This window comes from Apus apus, chromosome 1, assembly GCF_020740795.1.
Source record: "Apus apus isolate bApuApu2 chromosome 1, bApuApu2.pri.cur, whole genome shotgun sequence".
Taxonomy (NCBI): domain Eukaryota; kingdom Metazoa; phylum Chordata; class Aves; order Apodiformes; family Apodidae; genus Apus; species Apus apus.
The window spans coordinates 193,186,981-193,200,267 of record NC_067282.1 but is presented as its reverse complement, the minus strand read 5'-3'; the positions used below and the strand labels follow the sequence as shown (position 1 = coordinate 193,200,267).

Sequence of the window (13,287 nt, the reverse complement as noted above, 5' to 3'; positions counted from 1 at the left end):
ATCCACCAACACCACATCCAAACAACCCTTAATTACATCTAGGGATGGTGACTCAACCACCTCCCTGGGCAGCCTATTCCAGTGTCTAACCACTCTTTCTGTGAAAAAAAAATTCCTAATATGTAGTCTAAACCCACCCTGTTGCAGCTTGAAGCCATTTCCTCTTGTTCTGTCACTAATTACCTGTGAGAAGAGACCAGCAGCAACCTCTCTACAGTGTCCTTTCAGGTAGTTGTAGAGACTGATGAGGTCTCCCCTCAGCCTCCTCTTCCTCAGACTAAACATTCCCAGCTCCTTCAAGTGTTCTTCATAAGATTTATTCTTTAGGCCCTTCCCCAGCTTTGTTGCCCTCCTCTGTACTTGCTCCAGCACCTCGATATCTCTCTTGAATTGAGGTGCCCAAAACTGGACACAATACTCCAGGTGTGGCCTCACCAGTGCTGAGTACAGGGGGACAATCCCCTCTCTCCTTCTGCTGGTCACACTATTTCCAATGCAAGCCAGGATGCCATTGGCTTTCTTGGCCACCTGGGCACACTGCTGGCTCATCTTCAGCCGCTTGTCAGTTAGAACCCCCAGGTACTTGCATTGCTCAAGAAAGATGGTAGTGTCCAGCTGAAATCTAGAGCTACTTCTGTGCTTAAAACTAAAGGACTTAAGCAAATCTAAAATGCAGTTCACTGCATCTTACTTCGTTTCAGTCGTCGTACGAGTTTATGCAAGGATTGAAAGCAGAATTACCTTGCTTCATCTTATTTCTGAGCTTCTCATAAATGGTGTGAAACAAGCTATAACCAACAGGCAAACAGAACGAGCAGCGTGCGGGGTGTGCAACACCCTGGCGGGAGCTGAGGGGCCCAGCGGCCCTGCTGAGGGGCAGGCCCCTCGCGGAGGGCCCGGGGGGCTGCCGGCCTTCCCCGCGCGGATGCTGCCGGGGGAATCTGTGCTCCCACCGACCTCGCTAGCGAGCAGCCAGGAGCGGATGGGGGGCTATGGGCAGAGGAAGCTCCCTCCCCACTCGCCCGGGAGCTGCGCTCCCTGCCGCGGCTGCCCTGGCTGCTCCTTCCCGCCTCCCCGGCCGCCAGCGGCTCCTGCGCAGGCCGCACTGGCTCGGGCCGGGGCTGGGGGTCCGGCCGGGGAGCGGGTCTGGCCGTTCCCCGCTGGTCGCTGTGTCGGGCCCGGCGATGCTTCGGCCGCCCGCCTCGGCGTTACCTCGTAGATGTCGAGGAGGTTGTGGCGGCGGAAATAAGCTCGGAGCTCGGGGCTGGCGGTCCGCAGGGACGCCATGGCGGCGCCGGGCCCAGCGGCGGTCGCGTAGCAACGGCCCCGCGGCCTGGAACTGCCCGGGCCGGCTGCGGCCCGTCCCGCTGCCGCCAGCGCCCGCAGCCGGGCCGCCCCGCTCCCCCATCGGGCGTGTGCGGGTTGGGAGAAGCGCTTTCAGCCAGAGGAGGCTGCCACTGCTGCCCGGCGTGGCCGCAGAGAGCCCTTCCAGCCCTGCGCTACCGGCACGTCCTTGCCAGGGCCCTCCGCGGGGCTCGGCGCAGCCGGGCTCTGCCAGTCCCGGGGCGCCCCGCGGAGGCCCGGCCCGTCGGGATGGGTTGGGTGTCTGTCCCAGGGCACAGCGGCTGAAGTGGCAGCTGGGAAGCCGTGGTCTCCTAGTAGGATGTCAAGCCAACAAGCACAGACAGCTCCAGCTGGGGAAGGGTTTAGCCAGCAGGCATGCAGACCCCCGAGGCAAACGTTTTCAGCGTATGCATTTTCAATGTTACTGCATTTTGTTACTACTTTTAATAGGTTTTATGGGGGCTGTGTGCGGCCTAAATAATGTCTTTATAAATAGCTTCCTAGCTATTAAGTGCATGTTGGTTCTCGTCCCGGGTGCGTGGCCGCAGCAGCCGCCCCAGCGGGAAGCCTGCCCGGGCGCCTGGCGCGGGGCTCAGGCCGGCCGGGGACGCGGGTTCTTCTTCCCTGTGTAAGACCTCGCTCCGTGCATTGAGGCTTCGCTGCCCCGCAGCCCCGCAGCCGGCTGAGGAGCCTCCGCTGCCCCGCAGCCCGCACAGCAGCCCCGGCAGCCGCGGGGCAGGGCGGAGCCGCGGGAAGGTGCGGTGGGGCCGCGCCGGATGGGGCGGCGGCTTCCGCGGCCGGGCCGGGGCGATGGGGGAGCGGCGCGGGGCGGCGGCCAGCGCGGCGGCGGCGGCGGTGGTGCTGGGGGCAGGGGCCTGCTACTGCCTCTGGCGGCTGCAGGGCGGGCGGCGGCAGCAGCGGGACGGGGCCGGGGCCGCCCCGGGGCCGCCGGCAGGTGAGGGGAAGGGCGGGGCGGGCCGAGCGGGCGCTGCCGCTCCCCGCTGTGCCGGAGGGGGAGGAGCAGGCCCCGCGGAGCCGTGGGAGGCCCCGGCGGGCTTCATCCCGGCCGGCTTCATCCCCGCCGCTGCTGCTGCTGCTGGCCTGAGGCCTCGGGGGCTGAGGAGAGGCTGAGGGAGCTGGGTCTCTAGCTTGGAGGAGACTGAGGGGCGACCTCATCAGTGTTTACAAATATGTAAAGAGTGAGTGTCAGGAGGATGGAGCCAGGCTTTTTTCAGTGATGACCAGTGATAGGACAAGGGGCAATGGGTGCAAACTGGTGCATAGGAGGTTCCATGTAAATATCAGGAAGAACTTCTTTACTGTGAGAGTGACAGAGCACTGGAACAGGCTGCCCAGAGAGGTTGTGGAGTCTCCTTCACTGGAGACATTCGAAACCCACCTGGACACGTTCCTGTGTGATGTGCTCTGGGTGATCCTGCTCTGGCAGGGGGGTTGATCTGGGTGATCTTTCGAGGTCCCTTCCAATCCCTGGGATTCTGTGATTCTGTGATCTGCTCCCTGTGTGCGTGGTCCCGCTCTGCCATGGCCTCCAGGAGCCACGCGAGGCCCTTAACGTACTTGGGAGCATGTCTGGTTTTTAGAAAAGCCCAATTTTTTTTTAATAAGTCCCCTGAAGCCTAAGTCCAATCAGTGTATTTACTTAAATGGGCTGATTTGCTGTTCTGTTATTAAAGTTATTTGTGTTACCCCTATAATTCAAAGCTAAACAAAGCGTTCAGATGAGGATGAGGATGCAAAAGGATTTAGTTTTTCAAGCTTGCTCTTTGATTATCATAATTAACCTTGACCTCTTTTTTTATTTATTTTTTCAAAGAATACTATGGTGTTTCCCCAGTGAGATGTTGGAAGCAAATATGTGGAATTACAAAGGACTGGTTAGCTTCTCAAAAGTAATTTTGAGTCATCTATGACTAGTCCAGTAGTCATAGATTGGCTCTTCAGGCTATCCAGCTAGCTAAAGAGTTCTGCCTCTAACCTGGCTGAAAATGGTCTTTGATGGCGTTTGTGTCACCCTTTTATGACAGCCAGGTACTCCAAAACATCATTCTGACTCAGAAACAGCCTTCCTCAGTTGGCCAAGTGATGCCATCCTTTGTGTTGTGGCTGTTACTTTGTCAAAGGACCTCAGGGTACTAGCAAAGCATCATTATAATTGCTGGAAGTAGTAGTCTGTGAGTGGGAAGCTTTATTTTTTTTTCCTATGGTGTCCAGACAGTTCCACATTTCATTTCAGGCAACACGAGGGAAAAAATTACCATGTTTAGTGAAGATTCTTATTAATTTTGAAGGGGAGGTTTGCTGTTGGTTAACTGAATACTAACATACCCCAAGCTTTTATTTTCTACTTTAAAAAGAGGTAGTCAGAGAACTCAGGGAAAAGGACAGAAGTCCTGCTGTTGGAAAACACAATCTTTTTGCCATGATATGGTGGTTGGGTACAATCAAACTTATAACAACATGTCCTGCAACTGAGAGCTAAACCTCAGCGTTGTAAAAAATGTGAAGTGGGAACTAGGTGGAACGTCTCAGACTTGATATCAAGTATTTAATTTTTAAACACTGACAGGCAGCAGTTCTCCAGCATCAACCCATACCGTGGATGCCAATGCTCTACAGAAACTTATTCATTTGCTCCAGGCAACAGATGATCCATTAATTCAAGAGCAAGTTTTAATCACTCTCAGCAACAGTGCTGCCTTCTCTGTAAATCAAGTAAGTATTGTTCTGTAGAAGACACAGTGTTTCAGTACCAGTCAGTAGGGAAGATGAGGGGTGCTGTTCTGCTGAAGAGTGACACATGACTGAGAACTAGGATAGCTTGTGTTCTAAAATCCATTTTATGTATATGCCTTAATTTTTGCTAGCCCCAAATAATATAATTTGCCAGCCTCACAAAATTTGTCTAAGCTTAATGTTTGTATAACTTAAAGTCTGTGCAGAGTTCTGTATTTTCAAAGTGCTGTAAATACCTTTATGTCTTTTGTTGCTTACTGTCATGTAATGTTAATGGAAGGATTGATTTGGAGAAGGGTGAAATACTTTCAAGATCATGACATTCCTTGAAATAATTTTTTGTCTTTACAGTGTTGTGTGCCATTTACATCTTAGCAACTTTCCAACCATCCAGGTCTTTTTGAGTCAATGGGAAATATGATGCAGAAAAATTTCGATGGGGTTGCAGATTTTCATGCCTTTGTAAAAGGTTAACCTCTAAGGTCCCACCTGTTTGGGGTTTTTTGTTTGTTTTTTTCTTTTTGTATGGTATTTACAACACCTGTCCATTCTGGATTCTTAAGACTGTTCTTTTAATATAAATCTCTCAGCGTGTAACTGAATCTCAAGGCTCATTGGCCCATATTTCATTTTCTTGAAAACAGTTTGTTGTTTTTTTTGTTGATGATTAGACTCTTAAGTGAGAGATTTTTTTTTAATCTAATGGAAAAGAGAGGTAAAGTTTTAGACCTTCTACTCATACATAGCTACACATTCCAACCCCAACCATTCTATGATTCTATGATACTGAACTTTGGTTCAGTTAGGATTTTTAGGTACTATGACCTGACCTGGCTCCGCCATTCTATAAACTCATGCAATAAATATCTTTGATTCTTTATAATCTAAAATGCTTTAAACATGCTTTGCAGGCCAAATTTTAGAAGTAAAGGTGTTGTTCTATTGTCAAATAATGTCAAATAATACTTGGGCCCTAAGCAGGGCTATAATTAATTTCAGTGGAAGCAATAAAGCAGTATCTGCTAACACAATAGTCTATTCTGGAAGTCTTAATTTACACATTCCATTTGTATTAAAATGGAAACTTGGAGGAAACCCTTCAGCATTTAAGTTTTTAATAATCTTACTAAATATCTGTTTTATATTTCAGGATATAATCAGAAATTTGGATGGACTTCCTATTATTGGAGGGATGCTCTCAAATTGTGTTCCCAAAGTTAAAGAAAAAGCACTAAATGCACTTAATAATTTGAGTATGAATATTAAAAATCAGGAAGAGATACAGGTAAGTTTCTGAAAGGGAAAAATCAAAGTAAGTGAGGCCCAGAAGACAGTACAGGGCTTTCATCATATTTGTTAAATACAAGTCAGGATGGCACAATGTTTTGAGGTTAGACATATGCGTCTGCAGATCTGGATGACCTGTGTATCTCAAGGCCAAAAGAATACTTTAAAAATGCACTGCATCAGTGGCACTTACTGTTTTTAAAAGACAGTTAGGAAACAAAGCACCTTTTGTTCAGCTTTCACCAAAATACTTTCAAACAGAGATTATGCTGCTAAGTGTATAGTAAAATTATGTGAGGCAAGATGATTTCCAGACTTGTCTAGAACATCAGCAGAGGTTGTTTAATAGGATGGATTGCAGGCTGAACTTAACATGACTCCTTAGGCAAGGGAGAAGAAAACAGTAATTGAACCCCTGGGTTTGTATGAGACCATTTTTCAGGGTGACGCTTTTATCTTGAAATAGTGTGTAGTAACAATAACAAGTCCTGCTGGTGAATACAGTAGATGGTATAGCAGCTTTGTTTTAAGGGAGTGCTTGCCAACAGCAAATATTTATATAGACACGTAGGTAGAAAACAACTCCTTTGGTAAAGGCCAAGTAATTTTTTTCTTAGTTAGGACTCCCAAGATTCCTTGTTTACTGTCATCCAGAAGAATGTTTGGTAAAAAAGTAGTTGTTTAATGTCAGTTGTTATCACTGTTCCTGGAACAGTGTCCCTCTGGGACATATGGCTAGAAGAAAGGATTTCATTCCGAGACTTTTCCTTAGTTTGTTCTCAACATTTAAGAAGACGTTGGTTGCTGTAAGTGGTTTTTCAAAGACCTCCTTAGAGCAGATTTGTGACTTCTGAGATGGAGTCAAAGCAATTTGGGTTTTGAGAGCAATTTGTGTTTCAGGAAGATTAGTGAGCATAACTCTGTGACATCATCTTCTGTCACAACAATATAAGGTTTATTAAAAACAAAATTTAAAAAGTCCTTGTCTCCAGGAGCCTTGATCAGGTTATGCATTCAGACAGCAGTTTCAAGAGGTATTTATGCTACTGTGGCTAGGCGACTAATAGTATTTGTGAATAAAAAATCAGCTTGTATCAAAAAATGTCTTCTCTTTATATGTCCTTCTCTTTTTCCCCAGGTATATATTATGCAAGTTTGTAGGGAAATTGAGTCAGCTCCCCTGAACTCTGATCTGCAGCTTGCTGGTCTCAGATTATTGACAAATATGTCTGTTACCAATGACTACCACCATAAGATGATAAACTCAATTCCATGCTTTCTTCATTTGCTTTCAGAAGGCACTGAAAGGACACAGGTACTGGGTAGTGTATTATTACAAACCATTTATGAACCTGCTTTACTTGTCGTCTTTATGGTTTTTGTAAAATGGTTTAGACTGTACTTAGAAAATCAAACATTCACTAATGATAGCAGATAGTGCATAAAATCCGTAAAATATGGATCTACATGACTTTCTCAATGTAAATTCAGAAAGAGAAGATGAAGTGAATCTTGCTAGTGGGACTGTTGGGCTAGAGCTCTGCCAAAGCAGTGCTGTGTGCACAAAGTAGCTTTACTGCAGCAACTCCAGAATTCTCTTCTGCTCACTAATCATTGCTGCTGCATCACAGTGCAAGGAGTGAAAGGCTTCATGGATGCATGAGTCTCTCTAGGAAAACACACCAAAAAGTGATAACCTAACCTCAGCATAACCTTTATGCTTATTACATCTCTTGCAACCCTAGTGACTGCAAAGGGAAATTATGCTGATTTGTGAATTATTTAGTACTGTGAAATATTGTAATATTGAAATAAGAACTTCAAATAGGGACCAAATTCAGCAGTTACTGAAGACGTCACAGTACTGTCACTGTCAACGTACTCAGTTTTTCCAGAATGCAAATTTCCATTAAACTTCATCAGACCTATTTTACTTAAGTACAGTAAGTAGTACTTGGCCTTTTCCTAGTGTTTAGTTAAAAAGCTTAGTGTCCCAGCATCCACAAAAAAGCAAACGTATATTTTTATATGCTTCTGATCACATTTTAAATACAGTACTTAAGCATCATGTATATATTTTTAAAGTATTCCGTATTTTGCCTACTGTGAGTTCGTCTTGCCTTTTTTAAGTTAAACTGAATGTCCATCTTTGGAGTCCTCAGCACAAGATGGACATGGACCTGTTGGAACAAGGCCAGAGAAGGGCCACAAAAATCATCAGAGAGCTGGAGCACCTCTTCTACAAGGACAGGCTGAGAGAGCTGGGGTTGTTCAGCCTGGAGAGAAGAAGGCTCTGGGGAGACCTAATAGTGACCTTCCAGTACATGAGGGGGGCCTACAGGAAAGCTGGGGAGGGGCTGTTTATAAGGGCATGTAGTGATAGGATGAGGGGCAATGGCCTTAAACTAGAGCAGGGTAGATTTAGATTAGACATGAGGAACAAGTTCTTTACAATGAGGGTGGTGAAGCACTGGATTGTGTTACCCAGAGAGGTGGTGAAGGCCCCATCCCTGGATACATTCAAGGTCAGGCTTGGCTCTGAGCAACCTGATCTAGTCAAAAAGGTCCCTGTGCCCTGCAGGGAGGGCTGGACTAGATGACTTTTAAAGGTCCCTTCAAACCCCACACATTCTATGATTCTATGATTCTATGATTCTGTGATTATATTCTTAGTATATATGTGCTAGTGACTCCATAAGTTCAGCTTTTTCCTATACCAAAGGCTGAAGTGTACAACTTAAGATGTTAGTTGACTCATTTTATTTTTAACTCTCCAAGTCAACACTGACATTATTGCTGCCTGTTACTGCTGTGCTTACTGGTTTTGGAGCTTGCAAAAAACTTGTATGTTCCTCATTTCAGATTCAGGTTTTGAAGGTACTTGTGAACTTAACTGCAAACTCAGCCGTGGCAGGACATCTTCTCAGAGCCCAGGTAAGGTTCTTGCAGTTTCATTGTATTTTTAGCATTTATGCACGTGTATATGTGTCGGTTTGTGCATGCATTAAAAGAATTCTAATACATTAGAAGTATATATGCAAGTCCAAAGTAAAAGTCTAGGTAGTACGTGGTCAAAATTAGTAGCTAGTAGTGTACATTCTTTCACGGGTTGGCTTTCTTCCCCAGTCTAGTGTAATGCAGATAATGTACTTGCAGAGGGAGAGTCACAGGGCCTATCTGCTTGAAGGCGGTTGGTGATATTTCCAGTGTACAATTCCAAATATTCGGTGACAACTTGCAGAAGCCTGTTCTCACCTTGCCTTTCCACCAAAGGGGTAGAACTTCTATATGTAATATAACCATACACTGGTAAGTTTCAAAATCAAACCCAAGACCTAATTTCCAGACATCCAGTCAGTATATAGATTGAAGACCATGTATGAACATCCAATACAAGCAGTATTGTAAATGATCCCTCTCAGCAGCTGTTTATCATAGAGTCATAACACTTTTTGGGTTGGAAGGGACATTAAAGATCATCTAGTTCCAACCCCTCTGCATGGGCAGGGACATCTCCCACTAGACCAGTTTGCTCAGAGCCCCATCTAATCTGGCCTTGAGTACTTCCAGGCCCCCTTCAGCTACTGGAAGGCCACTATAAGGTCTCCCCAGAGCCTTCTCTTCTCCAGACTGAACAACCCCAACTCTCTCAGCCTGTTTTCATAGGAGAGGTGCTCCAGCCCTCTGATCATCTTCGTGAGCATTCCTCTGGACTTTCTCCAAGAGCTCCATGACCATCTTGTGTTGGGGGCTCCAGAATTGGACACAATACTCCAGGTGGGGTCTCACAAGAGCAGAGTAGAGGGGCAGAATCACCTCCCTTGACCTGCTGGCCATGTTTCTTTTGATGCAGCCCAGGACTCAGCTGGCTTTCTGGGCTGCAAGCACACATTGATGGCTCATGTTGAGCTTCTCATTAACCAACACCCCCAAGTCCTTTCTTCAGGGCTGTTCTCAATCCATTCTCCACCCAGCCTGTAATTGTGCTTGGGATTTCCCTGACTCAGGTGCAGGACCTTGCCCTTGGCCTTGTTGAACTTCATATGGTTGGCATAGACCTACCTCTTAAGCCTGTCAAGGTCCCTCTGGATGGCCTCCCCTCCAGTGTGTCAACCACACCACACAGCTTGGTGTTGCCAGCAAACTTACTGAGGGTGCACTGAGCTCCACTGTCCATGTCGCCAACCACTATGTTAAACAGCACCAGTCCCAGTAGTAACCCTTGAGAAACACCACTCCTTTCCACAGCTCTCGTGCTATACTTGATGAACAAATTCCACTGGGATTCCCGCCTTTTTACTCAAATGCAACCATAAAACTGTTTTAAGCACTACAAGTGGGCTTTCTCTGCATATACTTATGTCTTCGGGGAGAACTTAATCTGACATTTGCTATTGCTGGCTTTGGCATACAGGTTTGTTTCAGTTGTATTGTTTCTTTACACCAAAGTAAAGAGTTATGCACTGGAATGGTGCTGCATCCTCCTCCTCCCCGAAGTTTCTTAAAATATGCAGAGGCTTTTCTTTTTGAGCTATCTGCCTTGAGCAAAGCTAGGCTAGGTCTTGTCAGCTTTTCATTATTAAAGCAAGATTAGGGTAGTTAAATAGTCAGTTCTCTGTTAAAAGTGCATCCTTTCCTTGTTTATCAGATGTGCTAACCTAAAATCAGATCACTGCAGAGGGCAAAAGCAACACTATTGAGAAGGAAAGACAGACCCTCTCTTCCAAATGGGAATTTTCCAGACAGCCACATTTTGGAGATTGAAAGTACAAAGCATTTATTAGCTTATGATGCACAAGTCAGTCTTTTCTAAAGAGGAAATGTGCATGCTGTGCAAGTTTCTGACATGCTTTCACAGCATGTGGAGCACTGGTATTTCATAGGGTTTCCGTTTCAAATGGCTTAGGTGCAGGTCTTTTATTTCCATTTTTTTTAAGTCTGATTTAGTTGCTTGTATTTACTGCTGGTGATGAAGTATGGATTATTTCTTTAATATCCTAGGTGCCATCGTTGTTGTTGCTTTTTGACCACTGTATAAACAGAGATATTCTGCTTAGAGCTCTGGTGTTTGCAGCAAACTTGAGAAAGAACATGAAGAATGGAGATGGCACCATGCTTCAGGACCAGTACTGTGAAGATTCGCTTTTCTTTACAATCTGCAGGGACTCTGCCCCCTTCACTCAGAAACTGGCATCTTTGCTGCACCACCCTGATACAGAAGTGAAAGAGCAAGTTGGGAGAATATTAACACAACAGTAATTTTTTTGCAAAACAGACTGAAAATACCTGATCTTAGGAATGCCATGCTAAAAAAAATACACCCCAGCAAGCAAACAACCAAAAAAGTACTTAATATTACTAGGCACAAATCAGTTAATGTCAAAGAGAATGCAATGTATTTAATACAGAGCGTAACATTTATTTTTTACAAGCAAGATAAAAACAATAGCTTAATTAGAACTGAGAAACCACTGTACAGCTGGGACATATACACAAATGGGGAGGAATGGTTTAAAACATGGAAAACTCATAAGTTCAGTGAGGACTTCTAATGGATGAGGTAAGTGAATTAAAATACTCTCCTCAATGTCAGAATTTTTGTTGCCTTAAGTATTTACAGCTGTTGAGAGTAGGCATTTATATTTTATTAATCTGACATCTACTAAAGAGGTGCAGGCAAATCTTAGAAATATTAAATAAAAACAATACCAAACTATGATTGGCTTCCTACAAAAACAGTATTTTCAATAAAAATTGCACATCAAAGTTATCAAGTCTATGTTTTCTTCACCTTACCTGCATGGAATATATTCTAAAACTTACTATATCCATTCCATTTAGCCAAAATGCAGTGCAGTTAACCACAACCACACAAGGTTTCCACACTAGAAGAAAATCAAAAAGACTTCATCTTGTTTTAAAATAGTTATTTTGAAGAAAGCATACCTGTTTTTCAAAATATTTTGAGTTAAGGATTATCTGCAACTGCACCTCATCATTCTCATCTTTGTAAAAAAGTCTACAAGAACAGTACCATACACATTTTTACAAAAGCTTCCTGTTCTGTAGCAGCCCTTGAGCCTGTTTTTCTTGGAGAGCTTTACTCCTTTTTCTTTGCTACTGGAACACCATTGGAGTAAGTGCTTCTGCTGAGTTAGTGCCCAAGAAGTTTTAGTCATCAATCCAGTTAATTCAAAGTGAAGTGGAACTCACATAAACCGCCTTGTAAAAGAACCTGAGGAAGTTTCGTTGGTGAACATAAAATGTATTAGAAAACACTTCATACTAAAATGAGACTGCTAAATTTTCCTGAACACTGCATCATAAAGTTTAAAAAGTGTCACATGTAAAGGCTAGAAAGCAAGTTTTCCACCTTTCACCATTTTTGAGAGCTGTATTACCTAAACTGTTCCCAGATGCTTCACATTTGTACAATAAAGTACCCCTTGTACTCTTAATGAAGTCATACTCTCTTTTGTCATTCAGCAGGTATTTTATTTTCAGTAGGCAACTTTGCAAATAGCTAAGACTGCAAGAAAATTGTGACCTTGTAAATACAACATACCTATGCTGTGATCAATGCAGGGGTAAAGCTACACGTATCTAATTTATCTGCATAGGTAGTTTTAACTCATCAGAATTCAGGCAGAAATAGAAGTTGGCGTGATTCCCAGTCAGAAGCCTGACAACTGCTGCATGTCCTCCCCCTCTACTCTGCCCAGGTGAGACCACATCTGGAGTATTGTGTCCAGTTCTGGGATCCCCAGTTCAAGATGAACAGGGATTGAGACAGTCCAACAGAGGGCTATGAGGATGATTAAGGGACTGGAACAGCTGTCTTGTGAGGAAAGGCTGAGAGACCTGAAGGAGACTCCACAACCTCTCTGGGCAGGCTGTTCCAGTGCTCTGTCACTCTCACAGTAAGGAAGTTCTTCCTAATATTCACATGGAACCTCCTATGCACCAGTTTGCACCCATTGCCCCTTGTCCTATCACTGGTCATCACTGAAAAAAGCCTGGCTCTGTCCTCCTGACACTCGCCCGTAACATATTTGTAAACACTGATGAGATCGCCCCTTAGCCTCCTCTTCTCCAAGCTAAAGAGACCCAGCTCCCTCAGCCTTTCCTCATAAGGGAGATGTTCCACTCCCTTAATCATCTTTGTGGCTCTGACCTGGACTCTTTCAAGCAGTTTCCTGTCCTTCTTGAACTGAGGGGCCCAGAACTGGAAACAATATTCCGATGTGGCCTCACCAGGGCAGAATAGAGGGGGAGGAGAACCTCTCTTGACCTACTAACCACATCCTTTCTAATACACCCCAGGATGCCATTGGCCTTCTTGGCTACAAGGGCACACTGCTGGCTCATCATGGTCATCCTCCTGTCCACCAGGACCCCCAGGTCCCTTTCTCCTACACTGCATTCTGCACTTCAGTTCCATTTCTTCTAAAGTACTGTAAAGAATTTTACAGAATAGTGTACAAATGATTTTGAAAACCAGAAAAAAACCCCACAACTTCATTTTAACTGCATCCTTCAAAATACTCAAAACATCTTGCAGCTTCAGCTCCTCAACAATATTATGAACGTGTAATATGCATTATATCATCCAAATCATTATTGAAGCTATTCTGTAAATACAAGGCCCTATGCAGACTTAATCTGAAATACCCTCCCAAAATCAACACTGAATGACTGAAAATAGTTTTAAAACAGTTTTGAACAAATTCTGATTAATACATCTAGACCATACTAGAATTACCTTTTCAAGTGAAGAAATATTGATGTTTGTCAAATACGAATTTCACCAAAGGAATACAAGCTGCTTTTCTCTTAAGTGCAGTCCTCTGTCCTGGAACTCTTCTTCAGCATGAACTTGGACTGATTCTTGCCTCCTTGTGC

The 13,287-nt window shown here is 44.7% G+C and overlaps 2 protein-coding genes across 4 annotated transcripts in view; one reads left to right on the top strand and one right to left on the bottom strand.

Moving 5' to 3' along the window:
* Positions 1-1,382, bottom strand: part of FBXL13 (F-box and leucine rich repeat protein 13) — an 81,237-nt gene extending 79,855 nt beyond the window's left edge. For 2 of the 3 annotated variants that reach the window (XM_051613965.1, XM_051613981.1), the window contains exon 1: positions 1,213-1,298. In XM_051613965.1, coding sequence (XP_051469925.1) covers positions 1,213-1,287 — 75 coding nt within the window. In that variant the 5' untranslated portion in view covers positions 1,288-1,298. Of the gene's footprint in view, positions 1-1,212 lie in introns of all 3 variants that reach the window. The other variant, XM_051613990.1, reaches the window with a different exon arrangement.
* An 814-nt stretch (positions 1,383-2,196) lies between these two features.
* On the top strand, positions 2,197-11,843 carry ARMC10 (armadillo repeat containing 10; the record flags this gene model as incomplete). Its single annotated transcript, XM_051623311.1, has 6 exons — positions 2,197-2,299; positions 3,932-4,077; positions 5,249-5,383; positions 6,524-6,700; positions 8,248-8,319; positions 10,387-11,843. Coding segments are annotated over 6 exons (891 nt in total), but the record flags the coding sequence as incomplete, so codon positions are not given.
* Between the last annotated feature and the right edge of the window lie 1,444 nt (positions 11,844-13,287).